The sequence below is a fragment of the Mobula birostris genome, chromosome 5 (genome assembly GCF_030028105.1).
Source record: "Mobula birostris isolate sMobBir1 chromosome 5, sMobBir1.hap1, whole genome shotgun sequence".
Taxonomy (NCBI): Eukaryota; Metazoa; Chordata; class Chondrichthyes; order Myliobatiformes; family Myliobatidae; genus Mobula; species Mobula birostris.
In genome coordinates, this window is record NC_092374.1 from 198818153 (window position 1) to 198835849 (window position 17697).

The window sequence follows — 17697 nt, forward strand, 5'->3', positions numbered from 1 at the left end:
AGGGGGTAGGGAGAGTTGGAGAGAGGGGGTGGAGAGGGAAGGGAGGGTGGGGGTGAGAGCCGGTGTGAGAGGGTGAGTGGGGATGTAGAGGATGGGGGGTAGAGGTGGGGGTAGGGGGTAGGGGGTAGAGAGAGTGTAGAGAGAGAAGGGTACACAGGGAGAGGGGTTCACTGAGCTGAGTACAGAGAGAGAGGGCAGCAGAGGAGGTGTGAGGGGGTTTAGAGAGCGGAGGTTAGAGGGGGTTAGTGAGAGAGAGTTAATGATAGAGAGGTCAGAGAAAGGTTTAGAGAGAGAAGTTGGAGTACAGGGATTAGAGAGAGGGGTGTTAGAGAGAAGGGGGTTAGATAGAGAGAGGATAGTTAGAGAGATGGGGTATAGAGAGCAAGGGTTCGAGGGGGAGAGGGTCTAGAGAGGGAGGTAGAGATGGAGGGGGAGAGAGGGGGAGAGAGGGGAAAGAGAGGGGGTGAAGAGGGGTGAAGAGAGAGGGGTTGAAGAGAGTGGGGGTGAGGGGAGAGGGGAGAGAAAGGGAGGGGGAGTGGGGGAGAGAAAGGGAGGAGAGAGAGGGGGAGAGAGGGAGTGAGGGGGGAGACAGAAAGAGTGTGTGGGAGATAGGGTTGCTGAGAGGGGGCAGATGGGAGATTGCAGAGATGGGGAGTGGAGAGAAGGTAGTCAGAGAGAGGGGTGGAGTGGAGAGGGTGGTTGGCCAGGTATAAGGGGAGGGGGAGCAGGGGGGCCAGAGTGACAGGGACAGTGAGAGAGAAGGGACAGAGTGGGAGAGATGGGGGACGGAGAGAGAGGTGGTACAGAGAGAGAGGGGGAAGAGAGAGAGTGGGGGGCAGAGAGAGACAGGGGGGCCAAAGAGAGAGAGATGGGGGACAAAGAGAGAGGGGGGTCAGAGAGAGAAAGAGAGAGAAAGGGTGGACAGAGAGAAGGGGGTACATAGAGAGATGGGGGACCGAGAGAGAGATGGGGGGACAGAGAGAGGGGGGAGGACACAGAGAAAGAGAGAGTGAGGGACGGAGAGAGTGGTGGGGGCCAGAGAGAGAAAGAGATGGGGACAAAGAGGGAGAGAGAAAGGGGGACAGAGAGAGAGAGGAGGGACAGAGTGAGAGGGCGGACAGAGAGAGGGGCGGCAGAGAGAAGGGGGACAGAGGGGGGCAGAGGGTGGGGAAGAGAGTGGCAGGACAGAGAAGGGAGACAGATAGTGGGGTAGAGGGAGTGTAAAGAGAAGGGGGATAGTGAGTGGGTTTAGAGAAAGTGGGGGTAGTTGGTGGTGGTTGGAGAGGGGTAGACAGAGTGGGCACTGGGAGAAGGGGTAGAATGAGTGGGGGGATAACGATTGGGGAAGAGAGTGGGCGGAGAGATTGGTGAAGATTTAGAGAGCGGGGACAAGGCAGTGCGGGGGGTATGAGAGAGCTATTTAAAATCATGGTGTGTAGGGTGGGGGGGTTACAGTGGGGTGGTCAGAATGGGGTGGTTAGAGTGGGGGGTAGAGAGAGGGGGCAGAGTGAGAAAGGGCGTGGGGCAGAGAGGGCGGCAGAGAGAGAGAGGGCAGAGAGAGAGAGAGAGAGGGTGGCAGAGAGAGGGGGGGTGGCAGAGAGAGGGGCAGAGAGAGAAAGAGAGAGGGTGGCAGAGAGAGAGAGGGCGGCAGAGAGAGAGAGGGGCAGAGAGAGAAAGAGAGAGGGTGGCAGAGAGAGAGAGGGGCAGAGAGAGAGGGGGTGGCAGAGAGAGAGAGAGGGGCAGAGAGAAAGAGAGGGCGGCAGAGAGAGAGAGGGGGGCAGAGAGAGAGGGGGATCATGGAGGGGGCTGTTGGGGGGGCTGTTCAGCGGGGTGTGCTTGGGGCGAGGCTGCACGGGAAGGGTGCTGCTTGGGAGGGGGAATTGGAGAGGGGTGATTTGGAAGGGGGGATTTGGAGAGGGAGTAGTGGGAGAGAGGGTAGTCGGAGAAAGAGTGATTTAGAGAATGGTGTTAAAGAGGGCTGTTAGGGGGTGATTTAGGGATGGGTGAGTTAAGAAGGGGGTGAGTTAGGGATGGTTGGAGTTAGGGAGGAGTGGAGTTAGGAGGGGTGGAGTTAGGGGAGGGGGCGTTAGGGAGGGGGAGTTAGGGAGGGGGACTTAAGGAGGGGTCAGTTAGGGGAGGGGCCAGTGAGACGGAGCAGCAGTGAGAGAGAGGGGCATTTAGAGAAAGGTTGTGTTCGTGAGGGGGTGCTAGAGGGAAGGGGATTTCGAGAGGAGGATTCGGGGAGGGAGATCTTGGGGGGGCTGCTCGAGGGGGGTCTGCTAGGGGGAGGCTGCATGGGAGGTGTGCTGTTCGGGAGGGGGGAGTTAGCAAGCGGGTTTGGAGAGGGGGGAGTTAGAGACGGGGATTTCGGGATCTAGGGTGGGACTGCTTGGGGTGGGCTGCTCGGGGGGGGAGTTGGAGTTGAAGAGTGGGGCAATCAGAGAGGGGATGATATAGAGAGAGGGGGAGGTAGAGAGGGGGAGGTGTAAGAGGGGGAGGTGTGAGAGGGGAAGGCACCCTCCTCTGTCGTTCATTCAGCTGATCAGAGATGTGAGGGGGTATGAAAACGTGTTGAGGCTGCAGGACCCTGTCAGTGGGGTGAAATCCTCACGTGTCGCCGCTGGTGGTGAAGTAAGCGGAGCTGGCTCCGCCCGGAAATTGATAAAGGAGGTGGTGGCCAAGCTCAGGACTGAGGGGTCGGTAGGCAGGGCCCACCCCAGCGGACGGACAGCGCAGAGGGCTGCGAGTGGTGGGGGGTCCACGAGAAGAGGGGTGGCCGGTAGCGTGTGATATAACTGTGGAAAAGAGGGACATTTTTGGAGAGAATGTGAGTGGCAGGGGTGTACTATAACTGTGGGGAAGAGGGACACTTCCGGCAGGAATGTGAGCAGCAGAAAGCCCCTCAGAGGGGGAGTCCTCGGGCATCTGAGCAGGGAGAGGTGTCGGGAAATTTAGAGGAGACCCAGTGAGGGAACGGCCTGGTGTCTCTTGGGGAACATGTTCCCAGCGATGTACCAAGGAGCACCCACCCCCCGGAGAGGTTGGCCTGTGTAGCGCCTGGGGAGCCGGGTGTGATCTCTGCTGTTTTGGGGGGTTATGTCACTGCTTTCTGCACTTGGATTGGGCTCTGTGCTCTGCAGGAAGGGTTGGAGAATTATCTGAATGTCATGAGGGCATGACCTAATTCGGTGGGGGGAGAATGTAGGGTTCTGAGTAATATTAACTGTAATGTTAACTGTTAACTGCTAATTATAAAATGGCTTCTCTGAAGTGTAATAATGAAATGGCTTCTTGGTAATGTTAACTATAAGGTAATGTTCTCTGTAGTTGAAATGTTTGTGTTGTAGTTATAGATAATGGAGGAACTAACCAATGGAAGCTATGTTATTCTATCTGTATGTGTGGGAACACACATCAAAGTTGCTGGTGAACGCAGCAGGCCAGGCAGCATCTCTAGGAAGAGGTACAGTCGATGTTTCAGGCCGGGAGCCTTCGTCAGGACTAACTGAAGGAAGATTTAGTAAGAGATTTGAAACTGGGAGGGGGATGGGGAGATCCGAAATGATAGGAGAAGACAGGAGGTGTGTTGCTTGAATTTCCAGCATCTGCAGAATTCCTGTTCTATGTATGTGTGGGAACCTGGGTCAGTGCGCGGGCTTTTCGGGAGGAGAACCAAAGAGGAAGGACGTGCTGGACGTGCTCTCGTACCACCGTGGTTGGTTCCAGCTGGCGGGTCGAGGAGGTCGGAGGAGATTGAATGGTGGAATGAAGACCCCGTTAATAAGTTTGGCGCCTTTTACTTTCCTTTTTATATTGTATCTCTATTAATTACATTGTTCCAGTAAGATTTATAAAGTGTAATCTGTAATCTGTAAACTGTGTGCTGTCTGATATTTGATGTGTCAGTTTGTACCAGCGTGCATTACACAGCAACTACGCAAACGTCAGACACGGTTTGGCAGACGGATGGGGTTTCCCCTAGACAAACACGAACCGATAGCCCTGAGCGTTACAGTTGTAAAATACAGGGAATTAGTTTATTATTCTTAACTTATGAATCTCTAAATAGAGCTATGTCATGAAGGATTTAAATAATTCATCCTAACAGATAGAAAGGTTGATTTTATTAAATAAAATGGCTATTTCTTGTAGTTACTGAATATTTCAGTGTTGAAATCTTACTAGACTCTATGATGGATTTTTGAAGTTCCAGCTCTGAAAAGACAGACCAGTGGTATATCAGAACAACAACAGGTTTTCAGGACAATGATTTCGCTTCAGATGCTGGAGATCTGAAAGAACGGGGAACACTCAGAGGGTCAGGAAGCTGCGGAGAGTATAATCAAACTCATGGTTGACTGTCTCCCATCAGAGACAAAAAGATGCGGAAGTGCTGACAGGTGTCAGAGAGAAGAGCCAAGTGAGGAAATACATTGTGGGTCTATGTTAGGGTCAAGGATTAAATGACAACACATTAACCATTACCAACAGTTGCTGTTGGAGAACATGAACACTGTTCCCATTCCCATTCCACCATATTGAGCCTCCTCTCCTGGCACAATGAGACCCTCTCATGTTGGAGCAACAATACCTGATATTCCATCTGGGTAGCTTCCTACCTGATGGCATGAATATCAATTTCTCCTCCCTCCCCCTCTCTTTTTCCATTCCCCATTCTGACTCCCCTTTCACCCCTTCTCTTCTAACCTGCCTTTCACCTCCCTGATGCCCTCCCTCTTCTCTCTATTTCCATACCCCATTCGGCTTCTCCTACCCTGCTTATCAGCTCACTACCTTCCCGATCTCCCATGGTCCACTCTCCTCTCCTACATGATTTCTTCTGCTTCAGCCTTTTACCATCTATCACCTCCCCCCTTCACACTTCAATTCCCTCCCTCATCCATCAATCTCTTCCTTCACCTGCCTTCACCTACCAGCCTCTAAATTGTACTCCTTACCCACCACCCATCTTCTTGCTGGCTTCTTCACCCTTCCTTATGTGAGAATGCTGTTCTTGGACTGCAGTTCAGCATTCAACATCATTGTTCCTCCAGGGAGGAAGGGGACAGAGAAACGGTGAAGGGGCAGAGAGAGGGGGATGGGGCAGGGGGAGGGGGTAGAGAGAGAGAGGTGAGAAAGTGGGGAGAGAGAGGGTGAGAGTGTTGGAGGAAAGTGGGGAGAGAGGATGGGAGAGGGGTCTTGAGAGTGGGGGGAGAGGGGGAAGAGAGAGGGGAGGGGGGAGAGAGAGGGACAGAGGGGGGCAGAGAGGGGGACAAGGGGGTGAAGAGGGGTGAACAGAGTGGGGAACACACAGAGGGGGCACACAGAGAGCGGCACAGAGAGTGGGGACACAGAGAGAGGAGTGACAGAGAGAGAGAGGGTGACACAGATAATGGGGTAGAGGGAGTGTAAAGAGAAAGGGGGATAGTGAGAGGGTTTAGAGAAAGTGGGTTAGTGGGTGGTGGTTGGAGAGGTGCAGAGAGAGTGGGTACTGAGAGAAGGGGTAGAACGAATGGGAGAGAGAGATTGGGGAAGAGAGTGGGCAGAGAGATTGGTGATTTAGAGAGCGGGGAAGGGTAGTGGGGGGGGTATGAGAGAGGGGATTAACAATGAGGGTGTTAGAAAGAGTAGGGTGTAGATGGGAGTAAAGAGAATGTAGGTTTCAGGGTGGGTAGAGAGAGGGGGATAGAGACAGAGGGTGTGTAAAGTGAGAGGGGGGTTAGAGAAAGAGGGGGTTAGAGAGAACGGAGTTAGAGAGATGGGGGTGTAGAGAGAGAGGAGTGTAGAGAGAGCACGTGGGGCAGAGAGGGAGTGTGGCAGAGAGAGAGAGAGACAGGGCCACAGAGAGAGAGAGAGGGTGGCACAGAGAGAGAGAGGGGTGCAGTTGGCAGAGAGAGAGGATGACAGACAGAGAGAGAGGGAGAGGGTGGCAGAGAGAGAGAAGGGGCTTCGAGAGAGGTGTTGCTTGGAGAGAGGGGGCAGGCTTGGGGAGAGGGGTGGGCTTGGGAGGATGGTCTGAGGGGGTAGGTGGGGGGGGTGAGGGGGAGTGGTGAGTGAGAGTGGATGGGGAGGGGTGTGTCTGGGGTGAGAGATGGGGCTGAGAGAGGGGGGAGAGAGGAGGGTGAGAGAGTAGGGTGATAGAGAGGCATGTGTGTGGGGTGAGGGAGAGGGGATGGTGGTAGAGGGGGATAGACAGGTTACAGGAGGTTAGAACGGGTGGGGAGTAGAGGGAGTTAGAGGAGTTAGAGAGTGGGGTCCAGAGTACATGTTTAGAGGGAGGTATAGAGGGTGGGCTCTAGAGGGGGTTGTAGAGAGGAAGGTAGTGGTGTAGACATGTGGGGGTGGGTGAGACAGGGTGAGTTAGAGAGAGGGGCAGTTAGAGAGGTTGTGTTCGTGAGAAGGGTGCTAGAGGGAAGGGGATTACATGAGGGGGATTTCGGGGAGAGGGACCTTGGGGGGTCCTGCACATGGGAGGCTGCATGGGAGGGGTGCTGCTCAGGAGGGGGGAGTTACTGAGTGGGGGAGTTGGCAAGGGGGTTGGAAGGGGGGAGTTAGAGGGGCAGTTAGAGAGAGGGGGATTTTGAGAGGGGGATTTTGGGGAGAGGGATCTTGGGTGGTGCTGCTCAGGGGGCTGCTCTGGGGGGGGTCTGCTCAAAAGACGGGGTGCTGCTCGGGGGGGAGCTAGCGAGATGGGAGATGCAGAGTGGGACAGTTAGAGGGGGATGATATAGAGATGGGGGTTAGAGGGGGAGGTTAGAGAGGGGTAGAGTTGGGGGGAGGTAGAGAGAGTGGGAGGTAGAAGGGGTGTAGATCGAGGGGGTAGACAGTAGATGGGGGTAGTTAGGCAGGTAGAGAAGGAGTGGGTTGAGTGGGGTGGGGATAGGGAGAGGGGGTTGAAAGGAGGTTAGAGTTATGGATTAGGGAGAGGAGTTACAGAGAAGGGAAGTAGAGAAAGAGGCGTGGATAGAGGTGGGTAGAAGGGTGGAGGGAGCGCAAGGGGAAGGGAGCAAATGGAGGGATGGAGGGGGTGGGGGAGTGCAGGAAGAGGGCAGATGGGGAGGGGTAGGGGAGGGTGTGGGAAGTGGGCAGATGGGGGAGGTGTTGGGAAGAGGGGTCGGGAAGTGGGGCTGGGAGACGGAGGGGAGAGGGTGGGGAAAAGTGTGGGGGAGCGAAAGGGGGAAGTGAGAAGGGGAAGTGAGAAGGGGCAGTGCGGGAGGGGAAGGGTCCTGAGAAAGGGAGGTGCGGGTGAGGGAGGAGGGGGGAGGGCACAGGAGTAGGGAGAGAGAGAGAGTGGAAGGGGAGGAAGAGGGTGAGTCGGCGATGGAGAGAGCAAGAGGGTGGGAAGCATTTATTCCCACTCTCTGTTTTCTGCTGATCAGCTATTGCTCCACCCATGCTAGTACCTTCCCTGTAATTCCATGCCTTATTATATTCCTAAGCAGCCTCATCTGCGGCACCTTGTCAAAGGCCTTCTGAAAATCCAACTACACCACATCTGCTGCATCTCCTTTGTCTACCCTGCTTGTAATTTCCTCAAAAAATTGCAGTAGGTTTGTCAGTCAGGACTTTCCTTTCAGGAAACTATGCTGCTTTTGGTCTATCTTGTCATGTGCCTCCAGGCACTCCGTAATCTCATCCCTAACAATCGATTCCACCAACTTCCCAACCACTGATGTCAGGCTAACAGGTCTATAGTTTCCTTTCTGCTGCCTCCCACCCTTCTTAAATAGTGGAGTAACATTTGCAATTTTCTAGTCATCCGGTACAATGCCAAAAACTATCGATTCTTGAAAGATCATTATTAATGTCTCTGCAATCTCTCCAGCTGCTTCCTTCAGAACCTGAGGGTGCATTCCATCAGGTCCAGGAGATTTATCCACCCTCAGACCATTAAGCTTCCTGAACACATTCTCAGTCGAAATTTTCACTGCACAAACTTCACTTCCCTGACACTCTTGAATATACTGCAAGTGTCCCCCACTGTGAAGACTCGGGGAAAGAAAGGGAATGAGAGAGGGGTGTGAGAGTGGAGTCTGAGAGAGGGAGGTGACAGGGAGAAGAGAAGCTGAGGGGCAGAAGGGGGTGATGGGAGGCAACGGGGTGAGATGCAGAAGAGAGGTGAGGGGCAGAAGTGGAAGCAATGGGAGGAAGGGGGTGAGGGGGTGAGGGGCTGATGAGAGGAAGGGGGTGACCAGGGCAAGGGGGTGATGGGGGCAAGGGGGTGACGGGGAGAGTGCAGTGCAGTGGGATAAAGGATATAGGGTGGGGGTGTTGGGGAGGTGGGGGTGAGTTGGGGAGGTGGTGGTGAGGGGGAGTGGGGGTGATGAGGGGGAGGTGGGGGTGAGTGCGGGATGTGGGGGTAATGAGGGGGAGGCGGTGTTGAGGGAGAGTTGGGGATGTGAGCGGGCATTGGGGAGGTGAGGGGGCATTGGGGAGGTGAGGGGGAGTTGGGGTGGTGAGGGTCACTGAGAGGTATCGATCGGACCTTCAGGGACTGTCGAGCTGCTGAACACAGGTGCAGACACAGGGTGAGTGTGGGCTGAGATCAGCAACATCTGACCCTGTAATATTCCAGCCTGTGTCAGGGTGGTGATTGATGTTCAGTGCAGAAATACAAACCCAATTCTAGGAAGCTACCACCATGTTCTTGAGGTTGGGGTGAAGCACCCAAAGCACAAGGGCTTGGAAAATTCCACCGAGAGCATTTCATTCACATGACAAGGATTAGTTAACACAACAAAGAAAGGGGGAGGAAATCAGCATCTCGGGGGTGGGAGTATTGGAATGTTGGGGGAGTGAAGTGAAATTTTGACATTTTTGGTCAAAATCCTGCATCAGTCTTTCTGCAGTTTTTCAACCCAAAACATCCAGTCTCAATGCTGTTTTTGCCCAAAATGTCAAAAATACCTTCCCTCACAAATCATCCCTCCCCTGACAGATTGTGTTTAACCCACAGTTCCCAGAGAAGTTTGATTGCTGCTATTCCAAAGTCTGTTGTATTTCATCAAGATTATTTCAAGGATCCTTGGTTGTAAAGTACAGGGAATTAGTTTATTATTCTTAATTTATGACTCTCTAAACAGAGCTACAGTTGAAGTCAGAAGTTTACATACGCTCAAGTTGAAGTCATTAAAACTCATTGTTTAACCACTCCACAGGTTTCAAATTAGCAAACTATAGTTTTGGCGAGATGTTGAGGACATCTACTTTGTGCATAACATGAGTAATTTTTCCAGCAATTGTTTACAGACAGATTATTTCACTTTTAATTGACTATATCACAATGCCAGGGGGTCAGAAGTTTATAAACAAAGTCAAAAGAAATCAGCCAAGACCTCAGAAAAAAATTGTGGACCTCCACAAGTCTGGTTCATCCTTGGGAGCAATTTCCAAATGCCTGAAGGTACCACATTCATCTGTACAAACAATAGTATGCAAGTATAAACACCATGGGACCACGCAGCCATCATTCCGCTCAGGAAGGAGACGCATTCTGTCTCCTAGAGATGACCGTACTTTGGCACCAGAAGTGCAAATCAATCCCAGAACAACAGCAAAGGACCTTGTCAAGATGCTGGAGGAAACAGGTAGACAAGTATCTATATCCACAGTAAAACGAGTCCTATATCGACATAACCTGAGAGGCTGCTCAGCAAGAAAGAAGCCACTTCTCTAAAACTGCCATAAAAAACCAAACTACAGTTTACAAGTGCACATGGGAACAGAGTTACAGAATACACATGGACTAAGATGTTAACTGTCCTGTGCTATCACCGGTGGGATCTTACTTTTTGGCGAAATGTCCTCTGGTCTGATGAAACAAAAATTGAACTGTTTGGCCATAATGACCATCGTTATGTTCAGAGGAAAAAGGGTGAGGCTTGCAAGCGGAAGAACACCATCCCAACCGTGAAGCATGGGGGTGGCAGCATCATGTTGTGGGAGTGCTTTGCTGCAGGACGAACTGGTGCACTTCAGAAAATAGATTGCATCATGAGGAAGGAAAATTATGTGGATATATTGAAGCAACATCTCAAGACATCAGTCAGGAAGTTAAAGCTCAGTTGCAAATGGGCCTTCCAAATTGACAATGACCCCAGGCATACCTCCAAAGTTGTGGCAAAATTGCTGAAGGACAACAAAATCAAGGTATTTGAGTGGCCATCACAAAGCCTTAACCTCAATTCAATAGAAGATTTGTGGGCAGAACTGAAAATATGTGTGTGAGCAAGGAGGCCAACAAACCTGACTCAGTCACACCAGTTTGTCTGGAGGAATGGAACATAATTCCAGCAACTTATTGTGAGAAGCTTGTGGAAGTCTACCCAAAACGTTTGACCCAAGTTAAACAATTTAAGGGCAATGCTACCAAATACTGACAAAGTGTATGTAAACTTCTAACCCACTGGGAATGTGATGAAAGAAATAAAAGCTGAAATAAATCATTCTCTCCACTATTATTCTGACATTTCACATTATAAAGTAGTGATCCTAAATGACAAAAGACAGGGAATGTTTTCCAGGATAAATGTCAGGAATTGTGAAAAACCGAGTTTAGATGTATTTGGTTAAGGTATATGTAAACTGACTTCAACAGTATGTCATGAAGGATTTAAATAATTAATCTTAACAGATAGAAAGGTTGATTTTATTAAACAAAATGGCTATTTTTTATAGTTTCTGAATATTTCACTGTTGAAATCTTACCAGATTCTATGACGGACTTCTGGAGTTCCAACTCTGAAAAGACAGACCAGCGATATATCAGAACAACAACACGTTTTCAGGACAATGATTTGGCTTCAGGTGCTGGAGACCTGAAAGAACGGGGAAGACTCAGAAGGTCAGGCAGCTGCAGAGAGGATCATCAAACTCATGGTTGATGGTCTCCCATCAGAGTCAAAAAACTGTTGAAGTGGTGACAGATGTCAGACAGAAGAGCCAAGTGAGGAAATACACCGTGGGTCCATGTTAGGGTCAAGGTTTAAATGACAACAGAAAAATCATGAACACAGCGATCATGGTTAGAAGTGATTAAACTCAGTGCTGAATTTGAAATGCTGTGAACTATTAGCTGTATATGGTGCACACAGTGTGACCACTTCTACATTTGTGACAACTGATGTAGATTGGGGCACTGTCTTGTAGAGCACCATTGCTCCATCCACATCAAGCAGGATTTCTATATAACCACATAACAATTACAGCACGGAAACAGGCCATCTCAGCCCTTCTAGTCCATGCTGAACTTTTACTCTCACCTAGTCCCACCGACCTGCACTCAGCCCATAACCCTTCATTCCTTTCCTGTCCATATATCTATCCAATTTAACTTTAAATAACAACATCGAACCTGCCTCAACCACTTCTGCTGGAAGCTCGTTCTGCACAGCTACCACTCTCTGAGTAAAGAAGTTCCCCCTCATGTTACCCCTAAACTTTTGCCCTTTAACTCTCAACTAATGTCCTCTTGTTTGAATCTCCCCATTCTCAATGGAAAAAGCCTATTCACGTCAACTCTGTCAATCCCTCTCATAATTTTAAACACTTCTGTCAAGTCCCCCCTCAACGTTCTACGCTCCAAAAAATAAAGACCTAACTTGTCAACCTTACTCCGTAACTTAGGAGATGAAACCCAGGCAGCATTTTAGTAAATCTCCTCTGTACTCTCTCAATTTTATTGACATCTTTCTGATAATTTGGTGACCAGAACTGTACACAATACTCCAAATTTGGCCTTACCAATGCCTTATACAATTTCAACATTACATCCCAACTCCTATACTCAATGCTCTGATTAATAAAGGCCAGCATAACAAAAACTTTCTTCACCACCCTATCTACATGGGATTACACCTTCAGGGAACTATACACCATTATTCCTAGATCCCTCTGTTCTACAGCATTCTTCAATGCCCTACCATTTACTATGTATGTCCTATTTTGATTAGTCCTACCAAAATGTAGCACCTCACATCTCTCAGCATTAAGCTCCATCTGCCATCTTTCAGCCCACTCTTCTAACTGGACTAAATCTCTCTGCAAGCTTTGAAAACCTCCTTCATTATCCACAACGCCACCTATCTTAGTATCATCTGCATACTTACTAATCCAATTTACCACCCCATCATCCAGATCATTAATATATATGACAAACAACATTGGACCCAGTACAGATCCCTGAGGCACACCGCTACACACCTTCCTCCAATCTGACACAAAGTTGTCCATCACTACTCTCTGGCATCTCCCATCCAGCCATTGCTGAATCCATTTTACTACTTCAATATTAATGCCGAACGATTGAACCTTCCTAACTAACCTTCTGTGTGGAACCTTGTCAAAGACCATAAGACAAAAGGGCAGAAGTAGGCCATTCGGCCCATCGAGTCTGCTCTGCCATTTTATCATGAGCTGATCCATTCTCCTATTTAGTCCCACTCTCCCGCCTTCTCACCATAACCTTTGATGCCCTGGCTACTCAGATACCGATCAATCTCTGCCTTAAATACACCCAATAACTTGGCCTCCACTGCTGCTCGTGGGAACAAATTCCATAGATTCACCACCCTCTGACTAAAAAAATTTCTTTGCATTTCTGTTCTGAATGGGCGCCCTTCAATCCTTAAGTCATGCCTTCTCGTACTAGACTCCCCCATCTTGGGAAACAACTTTGCCACATCCACTCTGTCCATGCCTTTCAACATTCAAAATGTTTCTATGAGGTCTCCCCTCATTCTTCTAAACTCCAAGGAATACAGTCCAAGAGCGGACAAACGTTCCTCATATGTTAACCCTCTCATTCCCAGAATCATTCTAGTGAATCTTCTCTGTACCCTCTCCAACGTCAGCACATCCTTTCTTAAATAAGGAGACCAAAACTGCCCACAGTGCTCCAAGTGAGGTCTCACCAGTGCCTTACAGAGCTTCAACATCACATCCCTGCTCCTATACTCTATTCCTCTAGAAATGAATGCCAACATTGCATTCGCCTTCTTCACTACTGACTCAACCTGGAGGTTAACTTAAAGGGTATCCTGTACGAGGACTCCCAAGTCCCGTTGCATCTCGGAACTTTGAATTCTTTCCCCATTTCAATAATAGTCTGCCCATTTATTTTTTCTGCCAAAGTGCATAACCATACACTTTCCAACATTGTATTTCATTTGCCACTTCTCTGCCCATTCTTCCAATCTATCCAAGTCTCTCTGCAGACTTTCCGTTTCCTCAGCACTACTGGCCCCTCCACCTATCTTCGTATCATCAGTAAACTTACCCACAAAGCCATCTATTCCATACTCCAAATCATTGATGTACGATGTAAAAAGAAGCGGCCTCAACACTGATCCCTGCAGAACACCACTGGTAACCGGCAACCAACCAGAATAGGATCTCTTTATTCCCACTCTCTGTTTCCTGCCAATCAGCCAATGCTCTATCCATGTATGTAACTTTCCTGTAATTCCATGGGCTCTTATCTTGTTAAGTAGCCTCATGTGTGGCACCTTGTCAAAGGCCTTCTGAAAATCCAAATATAAAACATCCATTGCATCTCCCTTGTCTAGCCTACTGGTAATTTCCTCAAAAAATTGTAACAGGTTTGTCAGGTAGGATTTTCCTTTAAGGAATCCATGCTGCCTATCTTGTCATATGCCTCCAGGTACTCTGTAACCTCATCCTTGACAATCGACTCCAACAACTTCCCAACCACCGATGTTAAGCTAACAGGTCTATAATTTCCTTTTTGCTTCCTTGCCCCCTTCTTAAATAGCGGAGTGACATTTGTAATCTTAGAGTCTTCCGGAACCATGCCAGAATCTATCGACTTTTGAAAGATCATCGCTAATGCCTCCGCAATCTCCACAGCTACTTCCTTCAGAACACGAGGGTGTATTCCATCTGGTCCAGGAGATTTATCTACCTTTAGACTATTCAGCTTCCTGAGCACACTTCTCTTCCCTGTCACCCTTGTGTGTCCGGTATACTGCTGATGTCTTCCTCAGTGAAGACTGATGCAAAATACTCGTTCAGTTCCTTTGCTATCTCCTTATCTCCCATCACAATTTCTTCAGCATCATTTTCTGTCAGTCCTATGTCTACTCTCACCCGTCTTTTACTCTTTATATACTTGAAAAAGCTTTTAGTATCCTCTTTGATATTATTTGCTAGCTTCCTTTCATAGTTAATCTTTTCTCTCTTAATGACCTTCTTGGTTTCCTTTTGTAAGGTTTTAAAAACTTCCCAATCCTCTGTCTTCCCACTAATTTTTGCTTCCTTGTATGCCCTCTCTTTTGCTTTAACTTTGGCTTTGACTTCTCTTGTCAACCACGGTTGCATCCTTTTTCCACTCGAAAATTTCTTCTGTTTTGGAATATACCTGTCTTGCACCTTCCTCATTTCTCGCATAAACTCCAGCCACTGCTGCTCTGCTGTCTTTCCCGGCAGTGTTCCTTTCCAGTCAACTTTGGCCAGTTCCTCTTATGCCACTGTAATTTCCTTTACTCCACTGAAATACCGACACATCAGATTTTGGCTTCTCTTTTTCCAATTTCACAGTGAACTCAATCATGTTATGATCACTGCCTCCTAAGGGTTCCTTCACCTCAATCTCTCTAATCACCTCCGGTTCACCTCCTTACTGAAGTCCATATAGACAACACCCACTACTTTACCCTCGTCAACTTTCCTAGTAACCTCATCAAAAAATTCAATGAGATTTGTCAAACATGACCTTCCATGCACAAATCCATGTTGACTGTTCCTAATCAGACCCTGTCTATACAGATAATTATATATAGCATCTCTAAGAATACCTTCCATCAATTTACTCACCACTAATGTCAAACTCACAGGCCGGTAATTGCTAGGTTTACTCTTAGAACCCTTTTTAAACAATGGAACCACATGAGCAATACACCATTCTTCTGGCACCATCCCCGTTTCTAATGACATTTGAAATATTTCTGTCAGAGCCCCTGCTATTTCCACACTAACTTCCCTCAAGGTCCTAGGGAATATCCTGTCAGGACCCGGAGACTTATCCACTTTTATATTCCTTAAAAGTGCCAGTACTTCCCCTTCTTTAATCGTCATACTTTCCATAACTACCCTTGTTGTTTCCTTTACCTTACACAATTTGATATCCTTCTCCTTAGTGAATACTGAAGAAAAGAAATTGTTCAAATTCTCCCCCATTTCTTTTGGCTCCGCACGTAGCCATCCACTCAGATTCTCTAAGGGACCAATTTTATCCCTCACTATCCTTTTGCTATTAATATCACTGTAGAAACCCTTTGGATTTATTTTCACCTTACTTGATAAAGCAGCCTCGTATCTTCTTTTAGCTTTTCTAATTTCTTTCTTAAGATTCTTTTTACATTCTTTATATTCCTCGAGCACCTCATTAACTCCAAGCTGCCTATATTTATTGTAGATCCCTCTCTTTTTCTGAACCAAGTTTCCTATATCCCTTGAAAACCATGGCTCTCTCAAACTTTTAACCTTTCCTTTCAACCTAACAGGAACATAAAGATCCTGTACCCTCAAAATTTCACCTTTAAATGACCTCCATTTCTCTATTACATCCTTCCCATAAAACAAATTGTCCCAATCCACACCTTCTAAATCCTTTCGCATCTCCTCAAAGTTAGCCTTTCTCCAATCATAAATCTCAAACTGGGTCCAGTCCAATCCTTCTCCATAATTATATTGAAACTAATGGTATTGTGATCACTGGACCCGAAGTGCTCCCCAACACACTTCCGTCACCTGCCCTATCTCATTCCCTAACAGGAGATCCAACACTGCCCCTTCTCTAGTTGGTACCTCTATGTATTGCTGCAAAAAACTATCATGCACACATTTGACAAACTCCAAACCATCCAGCCCTTTTACAGAATGGGCTTCCCAGTCTATGTGTGGAAAATTAAAATCTCCCACAATCACAACCTTGTGCTTACTACAAATATCTGCTATCTCCTTACAAGTTTGCTCCTCCAGTTCTCGTTCCCCATTAGGTGGTCTATAATACACCCCTATAAGCATCACTACACCTTTACCAATCCTCAATTCCACCCAAATAGCCTACCTGGACGAGTCCACTAATCTATCCTGCCAGAGCACCGCTGTTATATTTTCTCTGACAAGCAATGCAACACCTCCCCCTCTTGCCCCTCCTATTCTATCACACCTAAAGCAACGAAATCCTGGAATATTTAGTTGCCAATCACACCCCTCCTGCATTTCCCAGTGGCCAAGTCTTTTAATGCCAATCCCCATTCTTATTCCGACATATTGAGCCTCCTCTCTTGGCACAATGAGGCCACTCTCATGTTGGAGGAACAATATCTGATATTCCGTCTAGGTATCTTCCTACCTGATGGCATGAATATCAATTTCTCCTCCCTCCCCCTCGCTTTTTCCATTCCCCATTCTGACTCCCCTTTTACTCCTTCTCTTCTAACCTGCCTTTCAGCTCCATGATGCCCTCCCTCTTCCATTTCCATACCCCATTCTGCTTCTCCTACCCTGCTTATCAGCTCACTACCTTCCTGATCTCCTATGGTCCACTCTCCTCCCCTACAAGATTCCTTCTGCTTCAGCCCTTTACCATCTAATCACATCCCACCTTCACACTTCAGTTCCCTCCCTCATCCATCAGTCTTTTCTCTCACCTGCCTTCACCTACCAGCCTCTAAATTGTACGCCTTATCCACCACCCATCTTCTTGCTGGCTTCTTCCTGCTTCCTTATGTGAGAATGCTGTTCTTGGATTCAACACCATAGTTCCCTCCAGGTTCAAAAAGAAGCTCAGAGACCTCGGCCTTCACCCTGCCTTGTGTAGCTGGATCCTGGACTTCCTGTCAGATCGCTGGCAGGTGGTAAGGGTGGGCTCCCTCACCTCTGCTCCTCTGACCCTCAACACAGGTGCCCCTCAGGGCTGTGTACTAAGCCCCCTCCTTTACTCTCTGTGTACCCATGACTGTGTAGCTACCTACAGCTTCAATCTGCTGATTAAATTTGCTGACGACAGATTAGCCTAATCTCAAATAATAATGATGCAGCTGACAGAGAGGAAGTTATCACCCTGATATACTGGTGCCAAGAAAACAGCCTCTCCCTCAATGTCGCAAAAACAGAGGACCTGGTTGTGGACTACAGGAGGAATGGAGACAGGCTAACCCATTTAGACATCAATGGATCTCGGCTTGAGAGGGTGAACAGCTTTAAGATCCTCAGCATAAACATCACGGAGGATCTCACGTGGTCTGTACATACCGACTGTGTGGTGAAAAAGGCACAACAGCACCTCTTTCACCTCAGACAGTTGAAGAAGATTGGAATGGCTCCACAAATTCTAAGAACTTTCAATAGGGGCATGATTGAGAGCATCCTGACTGGCTGCATCACTACCTGGTATGTGAACTGTACTTTCCTCAATCACAGGTCCCTGCAGAGTGGTGCAGACAGCCCAGCGCATCTGTAGATGTGAAGTTCCCAACATTCAGGATATTTACAAAGGGGATCGTCGACATTTACAAAGAAAGGTGTGTAAAAAGGGTCCGAAGGATTATTGGAGACCCGAGTCACCCCAGCCACAAATTGTTCCAGCTGCTACCATCTGGGAAAAGATACCATAGCATAATAGCCAGGAACAACAGGCTCCGGGACAGCTTCTTCCACCAGGCCATCAGCCTG

The 17697-nt window shown here is 48.3% G+C and overlaps 1 protein-coding gene across 1 annotated transcript in view; it reads right to left on the bottom strand.

Moving 5' to 3' along the window:
* LOC140198257 (butyrophilin subfamily 1 member A1-like) overlaps window positions 1–17697 on the bottom strand; it is a 46545-nt gene that overhangs the window by 10640 nt on the left and 18208 nt on the right. The window contains exon 5 of the mRNA XM_072259316.1: window positions 10708–10740. Coding sequence (XP_072115417.1) covers window positions 10708–10740 — 33 coding nt within the window. The remainder of the gene's footprint in view (window positions 1–10707; window positions 10741–17697) is intronic.